General features: G+C 54.0%; 4 protein-coding genes across 8 annotated transcripts; 2 read left to right on the top strand and 2 right to left on the bottom strand.

The window, feature by feature from the left end:
• Positions 1 to 58: 58 nt before the first annotated feature.
• ANKZF1 (ankyrin repeat and zinc finger peptidyl tRNA hydrolase 1) lies at positions 59 to 5,575 on the top strand. Its single transcript, XM_043995522.1, has 13 exons — positions 59 to 441; positions 820 to 935; positions 1,054 to 1,156; positions 1,258 to 1,469; positions 2,001 to 2,113; positions 2,219 to 2,366; positions 2,639 to 2,867; positions 3,044 to 3,172; positions 3,825 to 4,296; positions 4,419 to 4,530; positions 4,670 to 4,837; positions 4,965 to 5,044; positions 5,192 to 5,575. The coding sequence occupies exons 1-13, from the start codon at positions 300 to 302 to the stop codon at positions 5,310 to 5,312; spliced, it is 2,145 nt and encodes a 714-aa protein (XP_043851457.1). The 5' UTR covers positions 59 to 299; the 3' UTR covers positions 5,313 to 5,575.
• GLB1L (galactosidase beta 1 like) lies at positions 5,518 to 12,601 on the bottom strand. Of its 4 annotated transcripts, XM_043995519.1 has the most exons (17): positions 12,407 to 12,601; positions 12,080 to 12,176; positions 11,228 to 11,668; positions 10,748 to 10,898; positions 10,498 to 10,558; positions 8,646 to 8,740; positions 8,385 to 8,559; positions 8,236 to 8,294; positions 8,003 to 8,124; positions 7,858 to 7,898; positions 7,601 to 7,719; positions 7,351 to 7,425; positions 7,153 to 7,242; positions 6,885 to 6,998; positions 6,512 to 6,643; positions 6,064 to 6,279; positions 5,518 to 5,916 (listed from the first exon to the last, which is right to left on the bottom strand). In XM_043995519.1, the coding sequence occupies exons 1-17, from the start codon at positions 12,522 to 12,524 to the stop codon at positions 5,716 to 5,718; spliced, it is 2,307 nt and encodes a 768-aa protein (XP_043851454.1). In that variant the 5' UTR covers positions 12,525 to 12,601; the 3' UTR covers positions 5,518 to 5,715. The 4 variants fall into 4 exon arrangements, with proteins under 4 accessions (XP_043851454.1, XP_043851453.1, XP_043851456.1 ...); XM_043995518.1 differs by having other exon boundaries at positions 8,003 to 8,294; XM_043995521.1 differs by lacking the exon at positions 12,407 to 12,601 and having other exon boundaries at positions 8,003 to 8,294; positions 11,228 to 11,508; positions 12,067 to 12,152.
• Positions 12,005 to 15,729, top strand: STK16 (serine/threonine kinase 16). Of its 2 annotated transcripts, none has more exons than XR_006355665.1 (8): positions 12,005 to 12,156; positions 12,628 to 12,805; positions 13,283 to 13,502; positions 13,794 to 13,927; positions 14,118 to 14,238; positions 14,398 to 14,493; positions 14,960 to 15,124; positions 15,273 to 15,414. XR_006355665.1 is itself a non-coding variant. In XM_043995526.1 (8 exons), the coding sequence occupies exons 2-8, from the start codon at positions 12,720 to 12,722 to the stop codon at positions 15,409 to 15,411; spliced, it is 918 nt and encodes a 305-aa protein (XP_043851461.1). In that variant the 5' UTR covers positions 12,007 to 12,156; positions 12,628 to 12,719; the 3' UTR covers positions 15,412 to 15,729. The 2 variants fall into 2 exon arrangements, 1 of the variants encoding a protein (XP_043851461.1); XM_043995526.1 differs by having other exon boundaries at positions 12,007 to 12,156; positions 15,003 to 15,124; positions 15,273 to 15,729.
• A 1,327-nt stretch (positions 15,730 to 17,056) lies between these two features.
• TUBA4A (tubulin alpha 4a) lies at positions 17,057 to 21,307 on the bottom strand. Its single transcript, XM_043995525.1, has 4 exons — positions 21,178 to 21,307; positions 18,814 to 19,036; positions 18,340 to 18,488; positions 17,057 to 18,107 (listed from the first exon to the last, which is right to left on the bottom strand). Exons 1-4 carry the CDS (start codon positions 21,178 to 21,180, stop codon positions 17,136 to 17,138), a joined length of 1,347 nt encoding a protein of 448 aa, XP_043851460.1. The 5' UTR covers positions 21,181 to 21,307; the 3' UTR covers positions 17,057 to 17,135.
• Positions 21,308 to 21,348: the final 41 nt, after the last annotated feature.

Raw genomic sequence — 21,348 nt, 5'->3', positions numbered from 1 at the left:
GTGGTATGTAGCGGGTGGAGATTTAGCGGAACCAATACAAGGCTACTTAGAGGGCGAGGCTAAGAGACCGTGCCGCGCAATGTCCTTTGTGGGGCCCCGTAGTGACGGACCCGAGGTGGTATTTCTGGGATCTGAGTGGGACTGAGGCGGCGTGGGTGCCCGGGGCCACGCGCCGAGGACCGGTAGGCCGCGTCTACTCTGTGCAGTCACCGCCGGAACCCGTCGCCCTAGTAACGGGCAGGGGGCGAGGGGGGCTCAGTCGTACCCCGGCTGCTGAAGGTGTAAGTGGAGCCGCCGCCATGCCGCCTGGCCCGGTTCGAGCCCCGCCTCCGGCCTCGGTGTCCCTGTTTGACCTCAGTGCCGGTGACCCGCTCCTTCAGGGCCTGCGCCTCGTGGACCAAGCGCAGGGCGCGGCCTTGCCCCCGGCCCCGGCCGGCCCAGGTAGCCGAGGGCCCCGGGGAGGGGGAGGGGGAGGGGGAGAGGGAGGGGTTCTTCTCCAGGCCACAGGCACTCGTGCCCCCGGCCCCCAATAGTATCCGGGTTCTGGGCTTACTCGGCCTCTGTTTTTGTGCGGAGGATGCGCAGTGCTGTGCTTTAACCAGCCCCCCCCCCGTGACGTAATCTGAAGTCACCGCGTGCGTGCATGTGCCTTCGTGTCCCCCCAAACAAGCCAGCCCCTGGGGGGCCCCGAAGTAACTCACCCCACGCCCTTCCCACTCGGGGCTGCGGCTGCTCCCGGGGAGAAGAGGCGGAGACCCTGAGGCTTGGGGGGCCTGGCCCCCGGGACGTTCCCTGAGCCCCATCCCCCCTTTGCTCCAGAGTCAGGGAAAGAAGCCGGCCCCGGGGAGCGGCGGGGCCCCAAGGGCCACAGCGAAGTCTCCGATCGCATGTTGTGCTCGGCCTGTGGGCAGTCCTTCCCAAGCCGCCAGGAGCAAGTGCGTGAGGGTGTGGGTGGGAGTGGGTGGCTGGGAGGAGGCGGGTCACTCACTCGTGGTGGGGCCCAGGGTGGTGGCCTTAGCGCTGAAGCCCCACTGTCCTTTGGCTTCCCACCAGAGGGAACATTACCGGTCAGACTGGCATCGGTTTAACCTGAAGCAGCGCCTGCAGGGCCGGCCCCCCCTGTCTGCCCAGGAATTTGAGAGGCAGAGCTGTTCAGGTGACAAGTGGGGACAGGTACAGCACACGCGCGGACTGGCGGGGCCGGGCAACCCGGGGAGGGGTGGAGGGCTATGGCACCAGCCCCTGCCTCCTCCCCAGGAGACCTCTCCAGCATCTCAGGCTCGGAAGACTCGGACTCGGAGCCCGACACAGAAAGCGAGGAGTCAGAGGGCTTGGATCCACCGAATGAGGAGGGGGCAAAGCCCGGAAGGCCAGATCGGCCCCAGGGCTTTCACCCACACCGAGCCTTCTTCTGTAATGATCAGGGCCAGTTCCTCTCCGCCTTTCGATGTCTCCTGGGGCCTCGCCGGGCAAGTAACCCCCTCATTTCTTTGGTCTGTTCCTTGTAGCCTCACTTTCCATTTTGTACCTCTCACCCCTCCTTTCCCTGAGTTTGGATGGATAGAACAAACATTTATTAAACACCTACTGTGTGCTAGGCACTGTGCTAAAAGGCCACTGGTGGCAACAAGTGCCATGGATTGAGCTAGTATATACTGTGATGGTGGTGTGGTAATAATAAGAGAGATATTTGTAAAAGGTTTTGCTAACTTTAAACTGCTATACAAATGCTGACTATCTTCACAACCATCTTGGAGGTTGGTGCTGTGATTATCATTCCTATTTTACAGATGAGGAAACTGAGGCAGGGAGTGCTTAAGTGACTTTCCTAGGATCATTTAGTATTTAAAGCTAGATTTGAACTCAGGTCTTCCTCACTCCAGAGCCAATACTATACTGTATCACCTAGTTGTTTCTCATGGTGAATCATTAAGTCCTGAGAGCAGATTCTAGGAGACAGAGCAGGCTGAGCTAACGTTTTCTTATCCTTATCCTCATAGGACCCCCCAGAGGAAGCCGAATTGCTGTTGCAGACCCTACAGGGTGGGGGTCCTCAGTGCTGTGTGGTTCTCATGGCTGCAGCAGGTCATTTTGCAGGGGCCATCTTCAGAGGGTAAGAAGTAGGAATTAGCAGGAATAAGCAGGTGTTGAGAGGAGTCCAGGCTTAGTTTCTCAGAAAAAGCCTTGTGACCTTGAGGACTGAATATACTGTTTACAGGAGAGAAGTAGTGACACACAAAACATTTCACCGCTACACTGTGCGGGCACGTCGGGGAACGGCCCAGGGTGTTCAGGATGCCCGAGTTGGAGGGTTTCGCTCTGCTGGAGCCAACCTGAGGCGCTACAATGAAGCGGCACTATACAAGGTGAGTTGTTAAGGTCCTTCAGCATCTCTTAGAATTTTCTTCTCCCTTAACTGTTTCATCAGACATAAGTGGACTAGGAAGGAGTTTGCTCCTCTGTTAAATACTCACCAGCATTCCTTCTTCCTAAGGAGGTTTTAGAGTGGAAATCTCCAGGGGCTAATCTTAGTCCCTTTCATTTTTAACTGTGTCTTCCCTCAATCTCGGATTCCTGAGTCACTGATTGGCTGGAGGATGGAACACAGCCTGTGGAGCTGAGCTGCTGTCTCTTCTAGGAGGTGCGCGAGCTGCTGGCAGGGCCAGGCTGGGCAGGGCCACTGGGGGAGGCAGGGACTATACTGCTTCGAGCCCCCCGGTCTGGCCGGGCTCTCTTCTTCGGGGGCCGTGGAGCACCACTGCACCGGGGGGATCCCCGTCTCTGGGATATTCCCCTTGCTACCCGTAGACCCACCTTCCGAGAGCTTCAGCGTGTACTTCAGGTGTTGGCCATGGTGCACATTCATGGTGAGAGCTTAGCCCACATCTTCAGACTTTTCTTTCTATTCTCTGACCCAAATTCTGGGAAAAGGGAACCATTTGGTCCCTATGGGGCTCCCCAGCCACAGCTTCATGGTGAAGACCCTGGTGTTCCTTCTCACCTACTGGGAGCCTACTCGTCACAGCCTCCTGTTTTGCTACAGGAGAAGACCCAAGGGAAATGGCCAGACTGGATTCTCCTCAGAGAGAATGGAAAGTGAAAAGTGAGAAAAAGCCGCCCAGCAGTCAGGAGAAGGGTCCAAGTGATGATGATGAGGTCCTTAGGCTGAGTGGTGAGTGTCTCCTTGTGAAGTACAGACAGTTTGTCTCATGCCTCATACAACTTCTATCCCTCTCCAGGTGTTGCAGCCAAAAAGGTACCAGCATTTGAGTTCCTCCTCTCTTTTTCTGTTGTGCATATTGGACCCAGCCCCATGCATATACTTTCCATCACTAGCTACTAACTCAGATTTGTGCTTTACTCTGGTAGAGACTATTAATAGGGCTGGGTGTCTGCCAGGGCAGCTTAGATTTCTAGGGAGAGAATGTGGAGCCAGTTTGGGTGACTTCTCAGGACAGACCTACCTGCTCTGTGCCAGCTCACTAAAGTCTCTGGTCAGAAGCTACCATCCTGATTAGGTTATTAACGCAAAGCTCTGAGCCTTTGGCTTTGCTAGTCTGCTCTCTCCTGAGTATTCCTTTATAATGAGTCACTGCTTTCTTCTGTCCCTGCTGAGCTGATCTTCACTGTAGACTGGAAGCCTCTTCCCTGGGGTCAGTGTGGTAGTTACCGTCAATGGGAGAGTGCATTGGGTTGGCTTTTTCATTGGTCTCACAATGATAGAGCTTCTCTGTTGTCGTGCATTCTCATGTGCCTAAGCAGCTCACAGATGCCATGACCCCATGCTTTAAACCTCTATTGTGATCCTCCATTTTCTTCTTCAGGGTCTGAAGAAGGAAGCTCCCCTGTGGAGCTAGAGCTGGTGGAGTTGACCCTGGGAACCCTAGATCTTCGTGAGTTTGAATTATTGCCCAAGAGGAGAAGAAGAAAAAGGAAGAAGAAGAGCCAGGAGGAGGTTGGAGTTGGGGGAGAGATGGCTTTACACTCCCCGCAAGAAACTGTGCCCCTTCCACAGACATGCCAGGAAAACCCGGTGCCTCTGCAGCCTTCCCAGGAAGAGGCTGGAACCACAGGGCAGCAAGAGCTGTGGGATACTCTGTGGGCAGCCTGCCGCTCAGGAGACGTTGGACAGCTCAAGCACCAGCTGGCGGCTCTCCCCTCCGACTCGCCCATCTCCCTTCTGCTCAGTGCGCCCTTGGGCTCTGGTGATTCTACCCTCTTACATGCAGCAGCTGCAGCTGGCAGGGGCCTAGTGGTCCAGCTCCTTCTGGAGAGTGGTGCCGACCCCACAGTCAGGTTTGTGAAGGAAAGCATTAGGAGCAGGTGACAAGGCTGAGAGCCTTGAGCTGTATCCTTTGTCCCCACCAGGAGACACTGGGAAGGATGGGCACTGACCTGGTTCCCTCTCCACTCCACAGGGATTCCTGTGCCCGGCCCCCATACGCAGTTGCAGCTGACAAAATGACACGTAATGAATTCCGCAAGTTCATGGAGAAAAATCCAGATGCCCATGATTACAACAAGGCCCAAGTGAGAGCTGAGAAGGGATGGGGGATGGGGGGGGGGAACACCAGGATTAGACTGAGCCCTATGTGCTTGGCATCCAAAAGCATCTCCAGATCTTTGTAGTGGAGTTCCCCTGGCTTATACCTTCCTTGAAACTCCCCAGGTGCCAGGGCCCCTGACAGCAGAGATGGAGGCACAGCAAGCGGCTCGCCGTCGAGAGCAAAAGGCAGCGAGGCGGCTACGGGAGGAGCAGCGTCGCAAACAGCAGGAGCAGGAGAAGCGTGAGCAAGAGGAGCGTCGGAGATTCGCTGCCCTCAGTGACCGGGAGAAGGTGAGATGGGGAGAGCCAGCTTCAAGGATCTTCCTTCTGAGCTTCTGCACCTTCCTGAAGTTGTTCCCCCGGGCCTCTCACCCCTTGGTGGGTGTGTCATCCTTACTGTGGCTTTTCCTCTTCTCAGAGGGCTCTGGCTGCTGAGCGAAGACTGGCTGCCCAGCTGGGGGCTGCAGCCCCTCAGACGCCCAGCCTCCTCAACACTAGGTATGGGGGATCGGGGTGGAAGCGAGGGGAGCACGCCATCCTTAGGAAGTGGGATGAGAGGACAGTACCTGGAGGGCTTGGGTTTGGGGAGCAGGAGGGGCAGGAGACTCAACCACCTGTCCATTTCTTTGTGTTTCTTCTTCTCAGGCGCTGTTGGGGTTGTGGGGCATCTCTCCAGGGGCTTGTCCCCTTTCACTATCTTGACTTCTCCTTCTGCTCTACACGATGCCTACAGGAGCACCGCCGGGGAGGGCGACCACTCTCCTGATCTTCTATTAGCCCCCCTGCCAATGGGGTGGGGGGCACAGAAGGGCTCTCCAAGGGAAATGGAGTGTTCAGGCTGACTGTAGGTCTCTCCTCCAACTCCTATTCCATTCTTGCTCATACCTCTGCTGTGGTACCAAAGAAGGATGCAGAAAGCCAGAGGGAGGGAGTGTCAGAGAGGTCACAGCAAGAATGGGCAGACACGTGTATGCAGGGAGAAGCTACAGGGTCTCTGAAATTTAATGCAATAAAGTTTGATAAACAGTATTTCAGTTGTATACACCAGCCTCTCTGCCAAGGTAGGCCTTGGCAAAAGCCACAGAACCACCTCACCCCCAAGGGCCTGGTTGTCACTGTTCCTGCCCAAGCCCTTCCCTAGGGCAGTCAGACAGAGGTCAGCATCAGGTTTAGTGGACAGTGGCATTGAGGAGAGGTCTGTCCAGAAACCAGATCTGAGTCCTGGGAGGTACATGTTCCAACTCTAGAAGTTTGATGACGTTGGGGGTACCCGTGGGCAGGAGAAGGGGTCCTGGCACATAGAGTGATTGCTGTGGGCCCTGTTTTGTCCAGTAACGGCCCAAATTAAACCCATTGATCCAGACCTGGCCCTAGTGAGGGAAGTGAAGGGAAGAGTCAGTTTTCCTTGTGAATAGAATAGTCCCCTCCATGGGATTCCCACGTAAGGTAGGGAGGAACCTGTCAGGGTTATTACCTTCCCTATTCCCCCCATCCCGAACCCCTTTTCCTCCCAATACCTTGGTCCAGCCTGGAAGATAAAGAAATGTGTCCCAGGCAGGACCTGGGAGTTGAAAAGTTGCAGAGTAGAAGGCAGGGCCAGAGGGAGACTTCAGATCACACTCTTGGGTCTCAAATACCCTAGTCTCCGAGTCCATAGCAGCATCAATATTCAGAGGAAAGAGCAGCCAGTCAGTGAGGATCCCTTTCCCCAGGACCAAAGGCTGTATCAGGCCCTGTGGGGTGGACAGATGAAACATTCCCTACTGACCAAACTCTTAGACCAAAGCCACACTAGCCATCTGAAGCACACAGGCAGGAAAAAGAAACCCTCTTGGTTGCATTTTCTCCCCCCACCTCCAAGCACTTCCCTTTCCCTTGGAGGGAGCCTGATGGGGTGAGAAGCAGGGCTGGTTTCCCAGTTCAGACACTGATGTGAGAACCAGAAGGGGTTCCCAGCTCTCCTACCTTAAAGTCACTGACATTGGCCCCAAAGCTGACCCTCCCCATGTTCTCTAGCAGCACATCCAATGTGGATCCTGCCTGCCCTGTCAAAAATAGGGCGTCTTCCTCGTCTCGTGCCAGAGTGCCCTGAAACACCTGTGAACAAGATGGGCAGATGAGGGGAAGCTTGTAGGGCTGCCCTCTCAGAGACCCCGGCCAGGGCCAGGACAGCTTCCTTACTGCTCCACCCCCTCCCCACACAAAGGAAGGTGAAGGCGAACTATCCCGTCCTGGGGTGGAGGGCAGGAAAGGGGTGCAGGAAATAGGGTTGCCACAGTGGGAAGCAGGAGAGCTCAAGAGGTGGGGATTTTGAGGGGTCTTGGAACCGAGTTCTCACCCTATCCAGCATCACATAGGCACGATCATGGACGCCATTGTTCTGTACCCAGAGTCGGGTTGGTTTTGTCAAGTTCTGGGGCAGCCATGTCCGGTATAGTAAGAAGCCATAATCCTGCCATTGAGGAAGGAAGAGTCAAGGCGGACTATGGACGAAAGAAGGCATGGGGTATTTCAGGAGACTCTTGGGAGATGGAGCAGGGTCCGACTCTTGGGTGGGGCTGTTGGAGGGTGTCTATAGCCAGCTGGGAAAAGGTAGGTTGCCTCACCTGATTGACAGCCTCAAAAGTTAGGGGTAAATGAGTGTGGATGGGCCCGTCAGGGCACAAGGCGTTTAGAAAGTTCAGCAGATCACCATCCTACGAAAGCAGAAGGAAATTTGGAAAGAACAGAAGCAGGGAACTAGGGAAGAAGGACAGAGTCCTCAAAGGTGGGTGGAACTAAATGAAGTAGGGGGAGGGTCTCACCAGCTTTAATGTCACAGGTCCAAACTTCATCTTAGGGCTAGGGGGGGGCAAGGGCCCCAAGGGAAGTTCCTGGAACTAAGCCCAACATTGATTTGGTCAGGAGCCATCAGGGAAAAGAAACCCACAACTGTGATGAGCCCCACCGCTCCCTAAACCTCTGCCAGATTCCCTTACTGCAGAAATCCCCCCATCTTCTGAGCCCCTTAAGGTCCTCAGGAGGATATCCAGGATCCGTCCTATTGACAGGCACCTTGCTGATGACACTTTGGATGGCAAGTAGTTTGGGCGTGGGGTCCCCAGCTTCAGAGAGAGGTGCATCATAATCGTAACTGGTTGTGACGGGGAGGTAGACCTCCTTCCAGTCAGCACCTGGGAGGTTGGAAGAAGACAAACTTAGCCCAGCAGCTAGAACTGCCAGTAGAGCAGCATCAATTAACTGACCGAGTACTTTCCCCCTCGGCCTGTCTCCATTTCCCTGTTGTTGCTTCCAGCTTGCCTGAGACTCACCATTCCAGTAGCCAAAGTTGGTGCCTCCATGGAACATGTACCTGGGGCAGGGAAGAGCCAGGGGAGAAACATGGTGTGACTTCCTAAGTCATCTGCATTCAGACCCTCAGCTGTCCTCCCTAACCCTCCCCCACTCCCCACTTACATGTTCACATTTGCCCCCAACTCCAGCATGCCCTGAAGTGCACTGGTCACAGATTTCACATCGCCTGTTGAGTGATTGCCACCCCAGTAGTCCAGCCATCCTGTGTAGTATTCAGAGTTCACCTGTGGAGTTAAGATGAAGAGCAGACATGAGGGAGGGAGAAGGGAAAAGGGAACTGACCGAAGCCCTCCCTCGTGGGTATTGTCTCCTGGTTCCCCTTCCGCCCCCCTCACCAGGGGCCCACTGGGCTCATATTTCCGCTGCATGGCAAAGATCTCGGTCATGTTGTCAGCTGTAGTAGAAATGAAGGGGTACATACGTGATGTCACAGGTCAGAGTGCACCTTCCCCCAGACCCTCCCTGTACCCTCTCCTCAGGTGACCTGGGCCAAAGTCCACAGTGGAATAGAGTCCCTGAAGGGTGCCACAGCTGAGCCCTTGAGGTCCATCTGTGGTAAACAGGAAGATCTCATCTCCCAGCAGGGCCCGGAATAACCCAGCCAGGTGTCTCATGTACCTAAAGTCACAGGCAAAATAGCTGCCATATTCATTTTCCACCTGTCAGAGGGATGGGATGGTAAGTTTGGACTGAAAGGTCAAGCAGACCCTTTTCCCTACCCTCCTAGATCCCTTGGCCTCTGCACCTGGACACTGATGATATTGCCTCCATTGTGGTAGAGCCATGGGTGCACCATGGGCAGCAAGACATGGAACCACGAGTCCACTGCAGCAAGGAAGTCTGGAAGGGAAGAAGTCAGTCTGAGCTCCACCATGGCCCTTCTCCCCAGCTGGCACGAGCTGTCCTGGAACAGAGATGCTCATAGCCCCCGAGCAGCCTTCCCCTGGGGCAAGGGGCTCTTCCAGCTCTCCTACCAACGAATGTGGGAATCACTAAAAACTCAGACCTAAGCAGGCACCCACCTCAGCTCACTGACATTGACACTGACACACAGGAAACCTGGGAGTTCAGCACCTTGGACTGCTACAAGGTGGATGGAAAGCCATGCCCTTGGCATAAGACTGAAGAAAAGGAAAGAAATGGGAGAGTAGAAGAAAAGACTGAAAGAGAAGAGCAGACAAAAATCCAGAAATACATCTGAGGCAGAAAGAGTGGCATGCCACCAACAGCTGCTCCAGATGCCATTCGACAGGGGCAGAGCCACAAGCTCCTTCCCTCTTCCCTAAAGACCAAGGCATCCTGTACAGAGTCAGGACAGAAAAGGTAGAGGGTGGATGGCTTTTGGCCACCTGAGCGATCCTGGCCAAGCACCACCAAACCTGCTCCAATGAACACGTATATGCTTACTGATTTGCATCTATGGGCGCCTTCAAGTCAGAGACGCTAGCACAGTGCCTTTAAATACTTGTTGGATTGGGTTGAAATGGATAAAATACTACCCAAGGAGCTGATAAAGTGCTACCTTACAGGAATACTGACTCAAGGAGACAATCATTAACCCACAGAGATTCTGAGCTTCAGGGAAGAACTTTCAAAAAGGGAGCCATCAGAGCCACTAAAGGCCAAGAGAGATTTCTCTCCCCTATGAACAATAAGTAACTGTTTGGGGACTCAAATCATAAAGGTCTAGTACCATCTACATTATCTGAATGTGGTGGCTTAGAGTTTCCCAAGAAATATTTCATTCAGCTCTAAGTCATGGAATTTTATAGCCGGAAGAGAGCTCAGGAGTTATCTGGTCTAATCCCCAGAGGAATCATGAAACCACAATATCTGCAACAAGTGCTACCCAAGCCTGTGCTGGAAGGCCCCTTGGTGATGGAGATTTTCCCCAAGGCCCACTTCTGGACAACCCTAAGGATATTGAGTATCAGTTAAGGGCTGCAATTTTCAACCCTTTTGCACCCATTTCAATCCATTCTATAGTACTTGAACATGACCTTGGCCTATACTTGATCAGGGAAACTTCCTAAGGAACTCTCTCTAGGAAGGTACCTTATTTCTTGCCCAGCTGAATGATTTAATAAGAGCAACTAAAACAGGTCCTGAAGCACAATGTTAGGGCCTCCCTATAGCCAAGGTTCCCCGCCATCTGGGTCAAGGCTAATTTCCTTTAGGTAGCAACCCAACTAGGCGAGGCTAAATGCCAAAAAGGCCTTCTTCCTGGTTGAAATGTGCTGGTTAGGATCTACTTACCAGGCCCATTTCCTTTTTCTTTCTTTTTAAAATATTTTATCTTTTCCTTCTTTTTTTTTTTTTTTGGTGAGGCAATCAGGGTTAAGTGACTTGCCTAAGGTCACACAGCTAGTAAGTGTCAAGTGTCTGAGGCCTAATCTGAACTCAGGTCCTCAATCCAGGGTTGGTGCTTTATCCACCTACCTGCCCTACCAGGCCCATTTCAAGGTATCTGGGGTGTTCTAATGATTTAGCAAACCTACAATTACCACTTTCACCATCTCCTGGTTCGGTGGTGCCTGACCAACCAAACTTTTGCTCGTCTGTATTTTTCAGCTCTGGCCTTTGGTCCCCAAACTCACCTGGATCTGAGGTTCTTAGGACAATGTCAGGTTTTCGAAGCAACCAGGATGGGAGACCCCCCTGAGAAGGACATAAAGACAGAAATAGGGAAAAGAGTTTAATTAGAATTATATAAGGAGATAGATAAAGAAATAAATTAGAATTAGGAGGTGAAAGAAGGGCCAATGAGGGAGAGTGGTAAGGAGTGGGCTGGGCTTTTCAGTAAGAAAGGATATGAATGAACTTTGTCCTGTCCTTTCTCCCGCTCACCATTTCCCACTCTGCACAAATGTAGGGGCCGGGCCTCAGAATCACCAACAAGTCCTCTTTGGATGCTGCCTTCAGAAACGCCACCAGATCCCGATTGCCTTGGAAGTTGTAGACCCCAGGCTGTGGCTCATGATAATTCCAAGGCACATAACTGGGGAGAAAAGGTTAAGGGGCCCCACGGTGGGGATGTAGGGAGACCCGACTTAATAAGCCCTACCAGCAGTAGTCAGGGAGCCTCAGGAGGTAAGGAGATCCTGCCATTCTTGTTCCCCTCTCACTACCATTGCGACAAGACACCAAAGCTTGATGAGCCTCAGATTCCTGTATGTAAATGTGGGGACTGGACGAGATGCCTTTAAAGCCCCGTTAGTTCTCTCCCAGCCCTACCCCAGCACGGCCTCGGTCCACCCCTCACAGCTATCTCGGGGCTGCTCCCCATCACAGGGGGTGTGGAGGATCAGGGTTCGGGGAGCCCTTTACACTTGCACTGCGTTGAGGCCGCTCATACGCATCTTGTGGAGCCGGTCTGACCAAAGCTGGCTGGGGACCCGGGAGTAATGCAAGCTGCCCGACACGTAACGGAACGGGACTCCGTCCAGCAGGAACACGCCCCGTTCCCGATCCACGACGAAGGACCTGGGGGCTGCCTGGGGCAGCAGGTGGAGCAGGAAGACGAGCCAGAACTGCGGCCTGGGGCCCATGGCAGAACACGAGCCTCCCAGCTCCGCGGCCTCCGCCGGCCACGTCACGTGGCCCCGCTCCTGGGAGGGAACCGGAGCGAGCCGGAGGGTGGTGTCGGGGCGGTTCTCCGGGCGACCCCGCCTCCCTTCCCGCCTGCGGGAGATGCTCGTAGACCGGTGGGGCAGGAGATTGCAAACCAAACCGAAAACTTGTGGGATGAACATATGGATGGATGGATGCCTGGGGCATGGGATGAAGCCGCCTCAGGGAGGGGACCAAGGGGGGACGCCCAGACCGAGATGGGTGGGGGGAGAGGGAAGGGCGGCGGAAGGGGCGGTCTCTAGCAGCTTCTCTGAGCCAGGCGGGACACGGACCTTGGAGGAGCCCAGCCGGGAGCTCGGGGCTCGGGTCTGGCCCCCGGGGGAGGGGAGGAGGTAGAGGGGTGCGCCTGGAGCCGCTCCGAAGGCCCAGCCCTGCTCTCCCCCACCCTTACCTCCGGTAAGGGGAGCCAGAGTGCTGAGGGCCTGGCTAGGTCGGCTTGGGAAGCCCTGGGCCAGCTCCTCCCCCCACCCCTCCTCCCCGCAGGTTCTCAGGACCAGGCGCACATCTCTCCCTGCGTCGCGCGGTTGCTAGGATACCGGGGGCCGTTACCGCGGCGCGGGGCGATGACGACACTCCGCCGCTTCCGGTCTCTGTCTCCGTCGACACCACTCGCGCGTCTGGGCCAGGTCCGTGGCAGCTCGGGCTCCTGGAAGGCAGTCCCTAGGGTTGTGGCCGAGGGAGCAAGGCCCCAGGGTTGGGAGTGGGGGGGCGTGTCGAGGGAGAGTAGGAGAAGAGAGGTCCCGGGGGGGAGGGGCCGGGCGACCGCCCCCCTTTCTCTCCTTCCCTCACCCCTCCTAGATCTATGTCTGGCTGCAGCCCCTCCCCACCTCCCTCTGTCGATCTCGGGGTGCCCTGTGGCTCCCACCTTCCTCTTACCCCCCGGGAGGCCTTGGGCCTGGGCTCCTCTCCCCGGGGGTCGAAGAAGGGGTTGGGGCAGAGGGGCGCCTGATGTGCTTCCTGAGGTGCGCTGGTTGGGAGCCCGAGGACTCCTCATTGCGATCTCTGCCCTCTACCACCTCCCCAGGCCGGGCAGTGGTCGGCCCTTTGGGGTCCCTTCCAGCTCGGCCTCGGTCCTGTTGACCTTCGATCCTTTGCAGCCCTTTGGACTGCACCCCTCTGGAGCATTGGCTCATCACTGCCCCCATCGGTGGGCAGCATCTGCCCCTGCCCTGAGGATGACTAAGGCACCATGGGCCACACGCTGTGTATCTGTTCCCGAGGGACCGTCACCATTGACAACAAGAGATACCTCTTCATACAGAAGCTGGGAGAGGGGTAAGTGCTACTCGGGCACCTCTTGGTCCTCAGGTCAGGATGGTTGTATGTCTATGGAAGAGAATACAGGATCATAGATGTCAGGGCTGGAAGAGACCTGAGGTCATCTCATCCAATTTCCTCATTTTACAGAGAAGGAAACTGAGGCCCAAGAAGAGTAGGTGATTGCCCAAGATTCCATGGATAATATCAGAGATGGAATTTGACCCCAGCTGCTCTGACTGTTCTAAATTCCATCAATCCAGTCCTAGAATTTAGGGTCCAGTGAGAACAGAATGTGTTGGGAAAGCTACTTTCAGATTTTGCCCTGCACAGAGTTGTCTTGCAGACTGACAGGACCTGGTCTTGCCTTCAAAATTTCTGGAGCCCCCATCTTAGGGGGGTCTCTACTCTAGGGGGAAATAATGGTCCTTGGGAATCTCTCAGCATCTGGGAATTCATTGTATAATATGGCCATGGTCCTTCTTTGGCTTCAAGTGGGTTCAGCTACGTGGACCTGGTGGAGGGACTGCAGGATGGGCACTTTTATGCCCTGAAGAGAATCCTGTGCCATGAGAAACAGGACCAGGAAGAGGCTCAGCGAGAGGCTGACATGCACCGACTGTTCCAGCACCCCAATATCCTTCACCTTGAGGCCTATTGCTTGACAGAACGGGGCTCCAAGCAGGAGGCCTGGCTACTGCTACCCTTCTTCAAGGTGAGATTAGCCCCTGGGTGAGGACTAGGTTCTCTGGGTATGCTATGAGAAAGGAAATTGGTGTGAATTGATGGAATCAGGATTTGTGTTTTGGGGGGAAGTCTTTGCCCATAGCCACTTATTAATGGTTATTGAGTGAATGAGTACAGGACTTCGGGTTTCCATATTGAAGACCCTGGTCACCTTTGACAGAAGACAGGATCCTAGCCTCGTGAATAGGAGAGCCCCATCAAATGAGAATGAACACATAGCCAGCCATGGCTAGAATTGGAAGAGACTTGTGTTTTGCAGAGGGGCACGCTATGGAATGAAGTGGAAGGGCTGAAAGACAAAGGCAACTTCCTGTCTGAGGATCAGATCCTGCTACTGCTGTTAGGCATTTGCAGAGGCTTAGAGGCCATTCATGCCAAGGGTTATGCCCACAGGTCAGTGGGAAGGTATTATTTGCCTGCTGGGCAAAGGTGTGGGAGGAGGGATGAAAAGGATATTTACTAAGAGGTAGCTAAGAGACCTTTCTTCTGCTCTCTTACCAGAAGCATGCCCGTGCTTCTTGTAGTACTTGTGACTCCAGTGACCCTCCACAGGTGGCCCTAAGTCCGACTTCCTTTCCTATAGGGACCTGAAACCGACCAATATTTTGCTTGGAGATGATGGACAGCCAGTGTTAATGGACTTGGGTTCCATGAATCAGGCACGAATTCAAGTGGAAGGTTCCCGCCAGGCCCTAGCCCTTCAGGTAGAACCCTGTACATTGCTTAGGAATACTGGAGATGAGGTGGACTGCAGCCAGCACTGCAAGCCGGCTTCCACTCTCCAGGTTCTGCCATGGTCCTTTTCAGCACTGTGGTGGTGTGGCCCATGACCCACTCTGACCTCCTGGGATCTTTTTTTCTAGGACTGGGCAGCCCAGCGCTGTACCATTTCCTATCGTGCCCCTGAACTCTTCTCAGTACAGAGCCAGTGTGTCATTGATGAACGAACTGACATTTGGGTGAGCCTAAAGGGAGTTGGAGGCTTCCGTCTACTTTGGAATGACTGCTTAAGGAAAAAATGGGGGACATTTGCCTTACTTTCTACAGCTTGGGGCCCCAGGAAACCTGTCATGTTGTTCTTTTCCTCCACTTCCTTCCTATAAACTTGTGGCAGTGCACAGGAAGTGGTATAGCCAGGGTCTTGAGCACGAGTATGTAGGCCTTGAGCTGTTCAGCCAAAGCTCCAGCCATCCCCCAGAGCCAGGGAAAATACTAAACCAGAAGGGGAAGGGAACCACAAACAGCTTTGCCTGAGCTAAGGTGGATCCCCGTTGCTCTGGGGAGTAGACTTGCAGCCCTTCTTTCTCCTTCCCATCTTGGCTTAGGCAGCTTCCATTGACCAACATTAAGGAGTAGGGAGACACAGCATGTAGCACTGTCTGGCCTACTACCTGGCAGATGATTCATGTTTGCTCATTGCTACAGGCCCCTGGGTCCCATTTCCTAGCAATCATAGATGTGTCCTCAGTCCCTAGGATGTGTGCTGTATGCTATGATGTTTGGGGAAGGCCCCTATGACATGGTGTTCCAGAAAGGAGACAGTGTGGCCTTGGCAGTACAGAACCAGCTCAGCATTCCCCAGAGCCCCAGGTGAGTGTGGGGAGGTGCAGCCATTCCAGAAGCTGACAACTCTTTTTATGACATGGAAGGCCCTATGCCTTAGGGGAGTGTGTTTGTGCCTGCACCTGTGCGTGTGCATGTTCGAGTGTGTGTATGTAGCCACATTTGTGCTCCTCAGGCATTCCCCAGCACTACGGCAGCTCTTGGCCTCCATGATGACTGTGGACCCCGAGTGCCGGCCGCATACTTCTCTCCTCCTCAATCAGTTGGAAAGTTTGCAGCCCACAGCTCCAGGCCAACATACCACACATATCTGAGAAAGCATGCAGTTTGAGAGTGTGGAACTTTCTATAAGAGGAAAGGATTTTTTCTCAATGGGACTTGCAGGATAGCAGGCTCCCTCCCATCCACAGTCCCAAGAATACATAGGTACTCTTGAGCTCCTACCCATAGCGGACCAAGAGTGGATCTTAGAGAGTGGTCCTGGACCTGGCTGGCTGACCCAGAAGTGGAGAAATGGTCACGTGTGGTACAGTTGGGGCTCACATCACAGCCTGCCCCCAAATGTGAGGGGACAGGGAACTGCATCTTTAGAATATGTAAATACAGAAGTAAAGCTAAAACATGTCCATTTATTTGTCTCTTGGGATTTTTGGGGAGGGGGGGTAGGGGGGATGGGAAGAAAAGGTATCAAAGTCTAATTGTTCTTACTAGTGGTAGATGAGCAGGGGTTATGAACTTCGAGGGTAGGGAGGCCGTAGCTCTCCTACCTTAGGATCTAGGCTTTTTATTGAATGCAGGTTGGAACAACTCCAGGCTATTGTAAAGCCCAGGCAAGGCCCGGCCCCTCTAAAAACAGTCTGCCTTTTCCTTCCCTTCCCCCATCTTGAAGGGGGATTGCTAAGGGAGTGGCTCATGGAGTAGGCCAGCAGCAGGCTTTGGGATAGCAATCCAACAGGTCTTGACAGCCCCAAGGTGCTGGTGGTGGCAGCCATTTTAGCCCAGGTTATTTTCTAATGTCTCTAGCACACATTGAGTTAATGATTAATAAGCAGGCTGTTGTGGCAGTGCCCAGCTGCCCCTTCCTGCGGGGCCTGCTGAATAAACAGGGGGCCCAACCTTGGCTGCTGCCTCTATTCTCCTCCCAGAGGGAAGGGCACTGTGTCCCTGAATCACCAGAGAGGGCAGGGCTGGCACCCGCTGCCCTTGTGACACAGGCTTCCTACTCCCCACTACACCCATCCCCCGTGCTGACGCAGGGCTGGGCCCTGGGCCACCTATTAGCATAGCTGTAATTTCCCCTTGGGCCCTGGCAGGAGGCCCCCAAGAGGCGAGGCTGAATCTGGAAAGAAAGCAGAAAGAGAAGGGGGAGAGGAGCTGACTTTTAATGCCACAGCTCAAAGTCCCGGCAAGCGGTGGGAGAGTGCACATAGGCCATGCAGAGATGGGACAGACACACAACCACTCCGAAGCCCCCTTACCCTGCCCATCCCCCAGCTGGGAGGCTGGGCACCCTGAGACTCTTGCCCGACCCTGCCTCACCTACACCCTTCCTATGCAGACGAAGCTAACGTTCTGGTTCAAGCTTCTCTTGTAAAGCTGGAGAATGCAGAGGCAGCATAGCATGAAGGTGGAAGGGAGCTCCTTATCACTGAGAAGCAAACCTGGCCTTTAGTTCTCATTTTGAGGTGAGCGCATCCTGCCAATAACAGGCAAGGTTGGCTGCGGGGGGCCAAGACAAGTCTGATTCTTTGGTCCTCTTTAGCCTGACCTCATGCCCTAGGGCCTCAAAACACAAGGGACTAGGGCTAGGCCCTCTGGGAAGGGACAGGGATCCTTAGCAGTCCATACCTTCAGCCCATAGGAAAGAAAAGGGTAATGGGCAGCAGGGAGGGAGGGTGGCAGCAGCAGCAGCTCACATACGTGTAGCAACAGAAGGCAGAGCACGAGGTGGGGGGCAAGTTTAGTTTCAAAACACAGAGACTCTGTTTATTTCGAAAGGATTTTGCAACAAACAGTAAAATGGCTTCAGGCGGCCGCTCTACTCTTCCCCCTCGTCCTCATCCTCGTAGGAGTCGATGCCCACCTCCTCGTAATCTTTCTCCAGTGCTGCCATGTCCTCCCGAGCTTCAGAGAACTCTCCCTCCTCCATGCCCTCACCTACATACCAGTGCACGAACGCCCTCTTGGCATACATCAGGTCAAACTTGTGGTCCAGGCGAGCCCAGGCTTCTGCAATGGCTGTTGTGTTGCTCAGCATACACACTGCTCTCTGTACCTTGGCCAGATCTCCACCAGGGACCACAGTGGGTGGCTGGTAGTTGATGCCAACCTTGAAGCCAGTAGGACACCAGTCCACAAACTGGATACTTCGCTTGGTCTTGATGGCTGCGATGGCAGCATTGACATCTTTGGGCACCACATCGCCACGGTACAGGAGGCAGCAGGCCATGTATTTGCCATGACGAGGGTCGCACTTCACCATCTGGTTGGCTGGCTCAAAGCAGGCATTGGTGATCTCGGATACTGAGAGCTGCTCATGGTAGGCCTTCTCAGCAGAGATGACAGGAGCATAGGTGGCCAGGGGGAAATGGATGCGAGGGTAGGGCACCAAATTGGTCTGGAACTCTGTGAGGTCCACATTCAGGGCACCATCAAAACGGAGAGAAGCTGTGATAGAGGAGACGATTTGGCTGATGAGACGGTTGAGGTTGGTGTAGGTGGGACGTTCGATGTCCAGATTTCGGCGGCAGATGTCATAGATGGCCTCATTGTCCACCATGAAGGCACAATCTGAGTGCTCGAGGGTGGTGTGGGTAGTCAGGATGGAGTTGTAGGGCTCTACCACAGCTGTAGAAACCTGGGGAGCTGGATAGATGGAGAACTCTAGCTTGGACTTCTTGCCATAGTCGACTGAGAGCCGTTCCATCAGCAGGGAGGTGAAGCCAGAGCCAGTGCCACCCCCAAAGCTGTGGAATACCAGAAAGCCTTGGAGTCCTGTACACTGGTCGGACTGAAAGGCAAGGAAGCAGGAAGGTCAGCACACACCTGGGTAGAAACCTGCGGCTGAATCCTGAAGTGGAGCCAAGCATATCCTAGGATGTTGGGGCCAAGAATCTGACACCCCGGGCTTTCTGAGCATCACCACCGATCTTTCTGCTCCGCTCTTCCCTGAAAATCACTCAGAAGGAACCTGCCTCAGCACCAGACCCTCCCAAGCTTTTACCCCCGACCCAAGGGCTCACCAGTTTGCGGATTCGATCCAGCACAGGGTCAATGATCTCCTTGCCGATGGTGTAGTGCCCACGAGCATAGTTGTTAGCAGCATCCTCCTTACCGGTGATCAGCTGCTCTGGGTGGAAGAGTTGTCTGTAGGGGCCATTTCGGATCTCATCTGAAAGGAAGTTTGTGTCATGAAGTCAGGGACTTCATGAAGAGAGGGACTGTGCCAAGCACTTCTCGCCCTTCCACCAAATACCATGTAAGATGCAGGGGTGTATGTGGTTTGCGGTTTAGCTCGTCATGAGATACCTGCAACTATCTTCATTACCAGGTCCAGAGTGAGATCAATACATCTTACTCCAACAAAACACTCCTGTGAGCTCTTCAGGCAGGAATAGGAAGGTGGGGAGTATGGTCCAAGGATCGGCTTTTAAGGGTCCATCCTAGATGTTCCCTTATCCCAGTCATGCCAAGCCTCCCCCTCCCCATCTACTTACCGATCACTGTGGGCTCCAGATCCACAAAGACAGCCCGAGGCACATGCTTGCCAGCCCCCGTTTCACAAAAGAAGGTGGTGAAGGAGTCATCGCCTCCCCCGATGGTCTTGTCACTGGGCATCTGCCCATCAGGCTGGATACCGTGCTCCAGGCAGTACAGCTCCCAACAGGCATTGCCCATCTGGACACCTGCCTGCCCCACATGGACTGAGATGCATTCACGCTGAGGGATGGAGAAAAGGTGACAGAATGAGCCCTAAACTCAGCAGACAGTCCATTCTCCATCAGTTCTAAGTGCTCATTTAAGACGGACTGTTCTTGGGAGATTCAGAACTCCATAATGGGCAATGAGCTCGAAAAAGGCATCACGTAAGCTACACACTCAGTACTCCCTAACACTGATTCCACAATCCCCTGAGAATGTCCTTGGGATCAGAAAAATGGGTTGGAGATGCCAAAGTGTCTATAAGAAGATGGCAGGAACAGGGAAAAATTCTCTGATGTACAAGGTATAGGACATTAGGAGATCAGCAGAAAATCCCTACCACAGTTTTGGGTTTGTTAATCAGTGTTAAGTGACCAGGGTCACATGGCTAGTACCTGACTGAGGCCAATTTGAACTCAGGTGCCAACTTGAACACCTGGACACCTAGCTACCACATTTCTTTTTTTGGGGGGCGGGGGCAATGAGGGTTAAGTGACTTGCCCAGGGGTCAAGCAGCTAGTAAGTGTCAAGTGTCTGAGGCCACATTTGAACTCAGGTCTTCCTGAATCCAGGGCCGGTGCTTTATCCACTGCGCCACCTAGCTGCCCCCTCTCCTTCCACATTTTAATACGGGAGCAGAACAGCCTTTTTATCAAAAGGCTCTCACAGACCATGGAAGTCTGCATAATTATCTTCTCTGATAGATTCTTAACTTTTATGATGAAACGGGGGCAACTGGAATTTCTCCCATCCACAATTAAGGCATTGACTTATCAGGCTTATATGTATCCTATATTTCTCCCTACCTTCTTCCCAATTTAAGCCCCATCCTCTCTGGATTTAAAAAAAAAGAAGAGAGGGAGACGGCAGCTGCTTTTCCCACCTCCACCCCCACACGCTCAAGCCCAAAGCACCACGTCAGCTTGTCACTGTGTGCACCAACACAGGGACGGCAGAGCTAGAGCTAGGGAACCGAAGGAGGCAAGTACAGCGCATGGGGGTTAGAGGGATAATGGCAGATGTCGTCCAAGGAGACGGTTCTTTTTAGTGCAAAATTAACTACTGAAGAACCAGCGAGAAGACTTCAGGATCAGAGTCCAGGCGGGCCTCCCATCCCCCACTTCAGGGTGGCAGAATGAAGGTTACAAAATATTCAGCAAAGGAAGTGGAACTTGCGGTGAGGCCCCGAGGCAAGTGCCCTCCATCCTCCTCCGCATCCCCCCCTCTGCAAGGGCCACTGTATCACCCCACCCTACCCCGATATAATTTCCAGTGAGGTTCCTGACGAAACCCGGGATTGGATTACAGCACACCCCCCCATCTCCGGCTATAAATACCATCCGCCCTTCCCCCCCACCAACCTGGCCTTAACCCCAACTTTCTCCATTCCCATTCCCAGCTGTCTCTGCCTATCATTCCGTGCGGCCCGGAGGGGGAGGGGTTAACTCTCAGCATGGTCCGAAACCCTTTCCCGCCGTCCGGTGAGCGCCTCCCAAGCATCCCCCCACCCCCAGCTCCCCGACTCAGAACAGGGGTGCTGAGTCACCGAGGAAGGCTCGTGAGGCTGCATACTAAGAGGAAAGGGGATGTGCGGCCCGATCCCCGGGGTAGTCTGGCCTGCTCCTCGGCCAAGCACGTGTCCCATCCATTCCAGTGGTCCCAGATCGGGGGCTGCGAGCCGGACTTCGCTCGCGCGGGAAGGCCAAGGTGCATGAGCAGCGGAGGCCGCGTGACTAGCCCCAGGAGAGGGGGAAGGGGGACGCGCTTGTGCTTGGGGAAAAGGGGATGCGGGGAGAGATTGGGGCCCTTTCCTGTCTATACCCTACAGGCGCAGTGCCCCCACCTCTGACCCCATCCTGCTTTTTCCTGAAGGTCGTGAGATTTCTGCTCCAGCCTGTCTAGCCCAGATAGAGCTCAGATAATATACAAATTTAAATATATATTTATAACTACATACACAAATTATATACATACACACAAATTATATATACACACACATATATGAAGAGATTAAAAAAAATCTGTATGCCACTAGCAGGGGCTTGGGACCGCGGCGATGGAAACCCTAGCTAGGGTTGTAGGGATGTCCTATTAAAAAAAAAAGGAATAAACAGAGGTCCTAGAGGCAGGGATGGGGTTCCAGCCCGGGCCTCACTCACCATGGTGGAGGTCCGGGCCGGAATGTCTCACGTTGAGTCTGCGTGACGGATCTCGGTGAGAACTGCGCTAGCTGCAGTGCCGCACTGCTTTTGTAGGATCGGGGTGGGGCCAAGCGCATCCGACACGCCCACAAAGGCGGGGACGCTGAGCCAGATGACCACACCCACCAA

This window comes from Dromiciops gliroides, chromosome 3 (assembly GCF_019393635.1).
Source record: "Dromiciops gliroides isolate mDroGli1 chromosome 3, mDroGli1.pri, whole genome shotgun sequence".
In the NCBI taxonomy this organism is placed as follows: domain Eukaryota; kingdom Metazoa; phylum Chordata; class Mammalia; order Microbiotheria; family Microbiotheriidae; genus Dromiciops; species Dromiciops gliroides.
Note: the sequence above shows the minus strand (reverse complement) of the source record. Positions and strands in the feature narration are given on the sequence as shown.

What these genes read in the sequence shown, in the direction of transcription:
- ANKZF1 (XM_043995522.1), top strand. Translation starts at nt 300, where the DNA reads ATGCCGCCTGGCCCGGTTCGAGCCCCGCCTCCGGCCTCGGTGTCCCTG. An exon ending in ATGAAGCGGCACTATACAAG is followed by an intron (nt 2,367 to 2,638) that starts GTGAGTTGTTAA and finishes TGTCTCTTCTAG; the next exon opens with GAGGTGCGCGAGCTGCTGGC. An exon ending in CCCTCAGTGACCGGGAGAAG is followed by an intron (nt 4,838 to 4,964) that starts GTGAGATGGGGA and finishes TCCTCTTCTCAG; the next exon opens with AGGGCTCTGGCTGCTGAGCG.
- GLB1L (XM_043995518.1), bottom strand. Translation starts at nt 12,524, where the DNA reads ATGAGGAGTCCTCGGGCTCCCAACCAGCGCACCTCAGGAAGCACATCA. An exon ending in GGCCCAAGGCCTCCCGGGGG is followed by an intron (nt 12,177 to 12,406) that starts GTAAGAGGAAGG and finishes ACTGCCTTCCAG; the next exon opens with GAGCCCGAGCTGCCACGGAC. An exon ending in CCTAAGAACCTCAGATCCAG is followed by an intron (nt 8,741 to 10,497) that starts GTGAGTTTGGGG and finishes CTTCCCTTCCAG; the next exon opens with ACTTCCTTGCTGCAGTGGAC.
- STK16 (XM_043995526.1), top strand. Translation starts at nt 12,720, where the DNA reads ATGGGCCACACGCTGTGTATCTGTTCCCGAGGGACCGTCACCATTGAC. An exon ending in GCCAAGGGTTATGCCCACAG is followed by an intron (nt 13,928 to 14,117) that starts GTCAGTGGGAAG and finishes CCTTTCCTATAG; the next exon opens with GGACCTGAAACCGACCAATA. An exon ending in ATGAACGAACTGACATTTGG is followed by an intron (nt 14,494 to 15,002) that starts GTGAGCCTAAAG and finishes ATGTGTCCTCAG; the next exon opens with TCCCTAGGATGTGTGCTGTA.
- TUBA4A (XM_043995525.1), bottom strand. An exon ending in TCTGGAGCCCACAGTGATCG is followed by an intron (nt 18,489 to 18,813) that starts GTAAGTAGATGG and finishes ACTTCCTTTCAG; the next exon opens with ATGAGATCCGAAATGGCCCC. An exon ending in TGGATCGAATCCGCAAACTG is followed by an intron (nt 18,108 to 18,339) that starts GTGAGCCCTTGG and finishes CTTGCCTTTCAG; the next exon opens with TCCGACCAGTGTACAGGACT.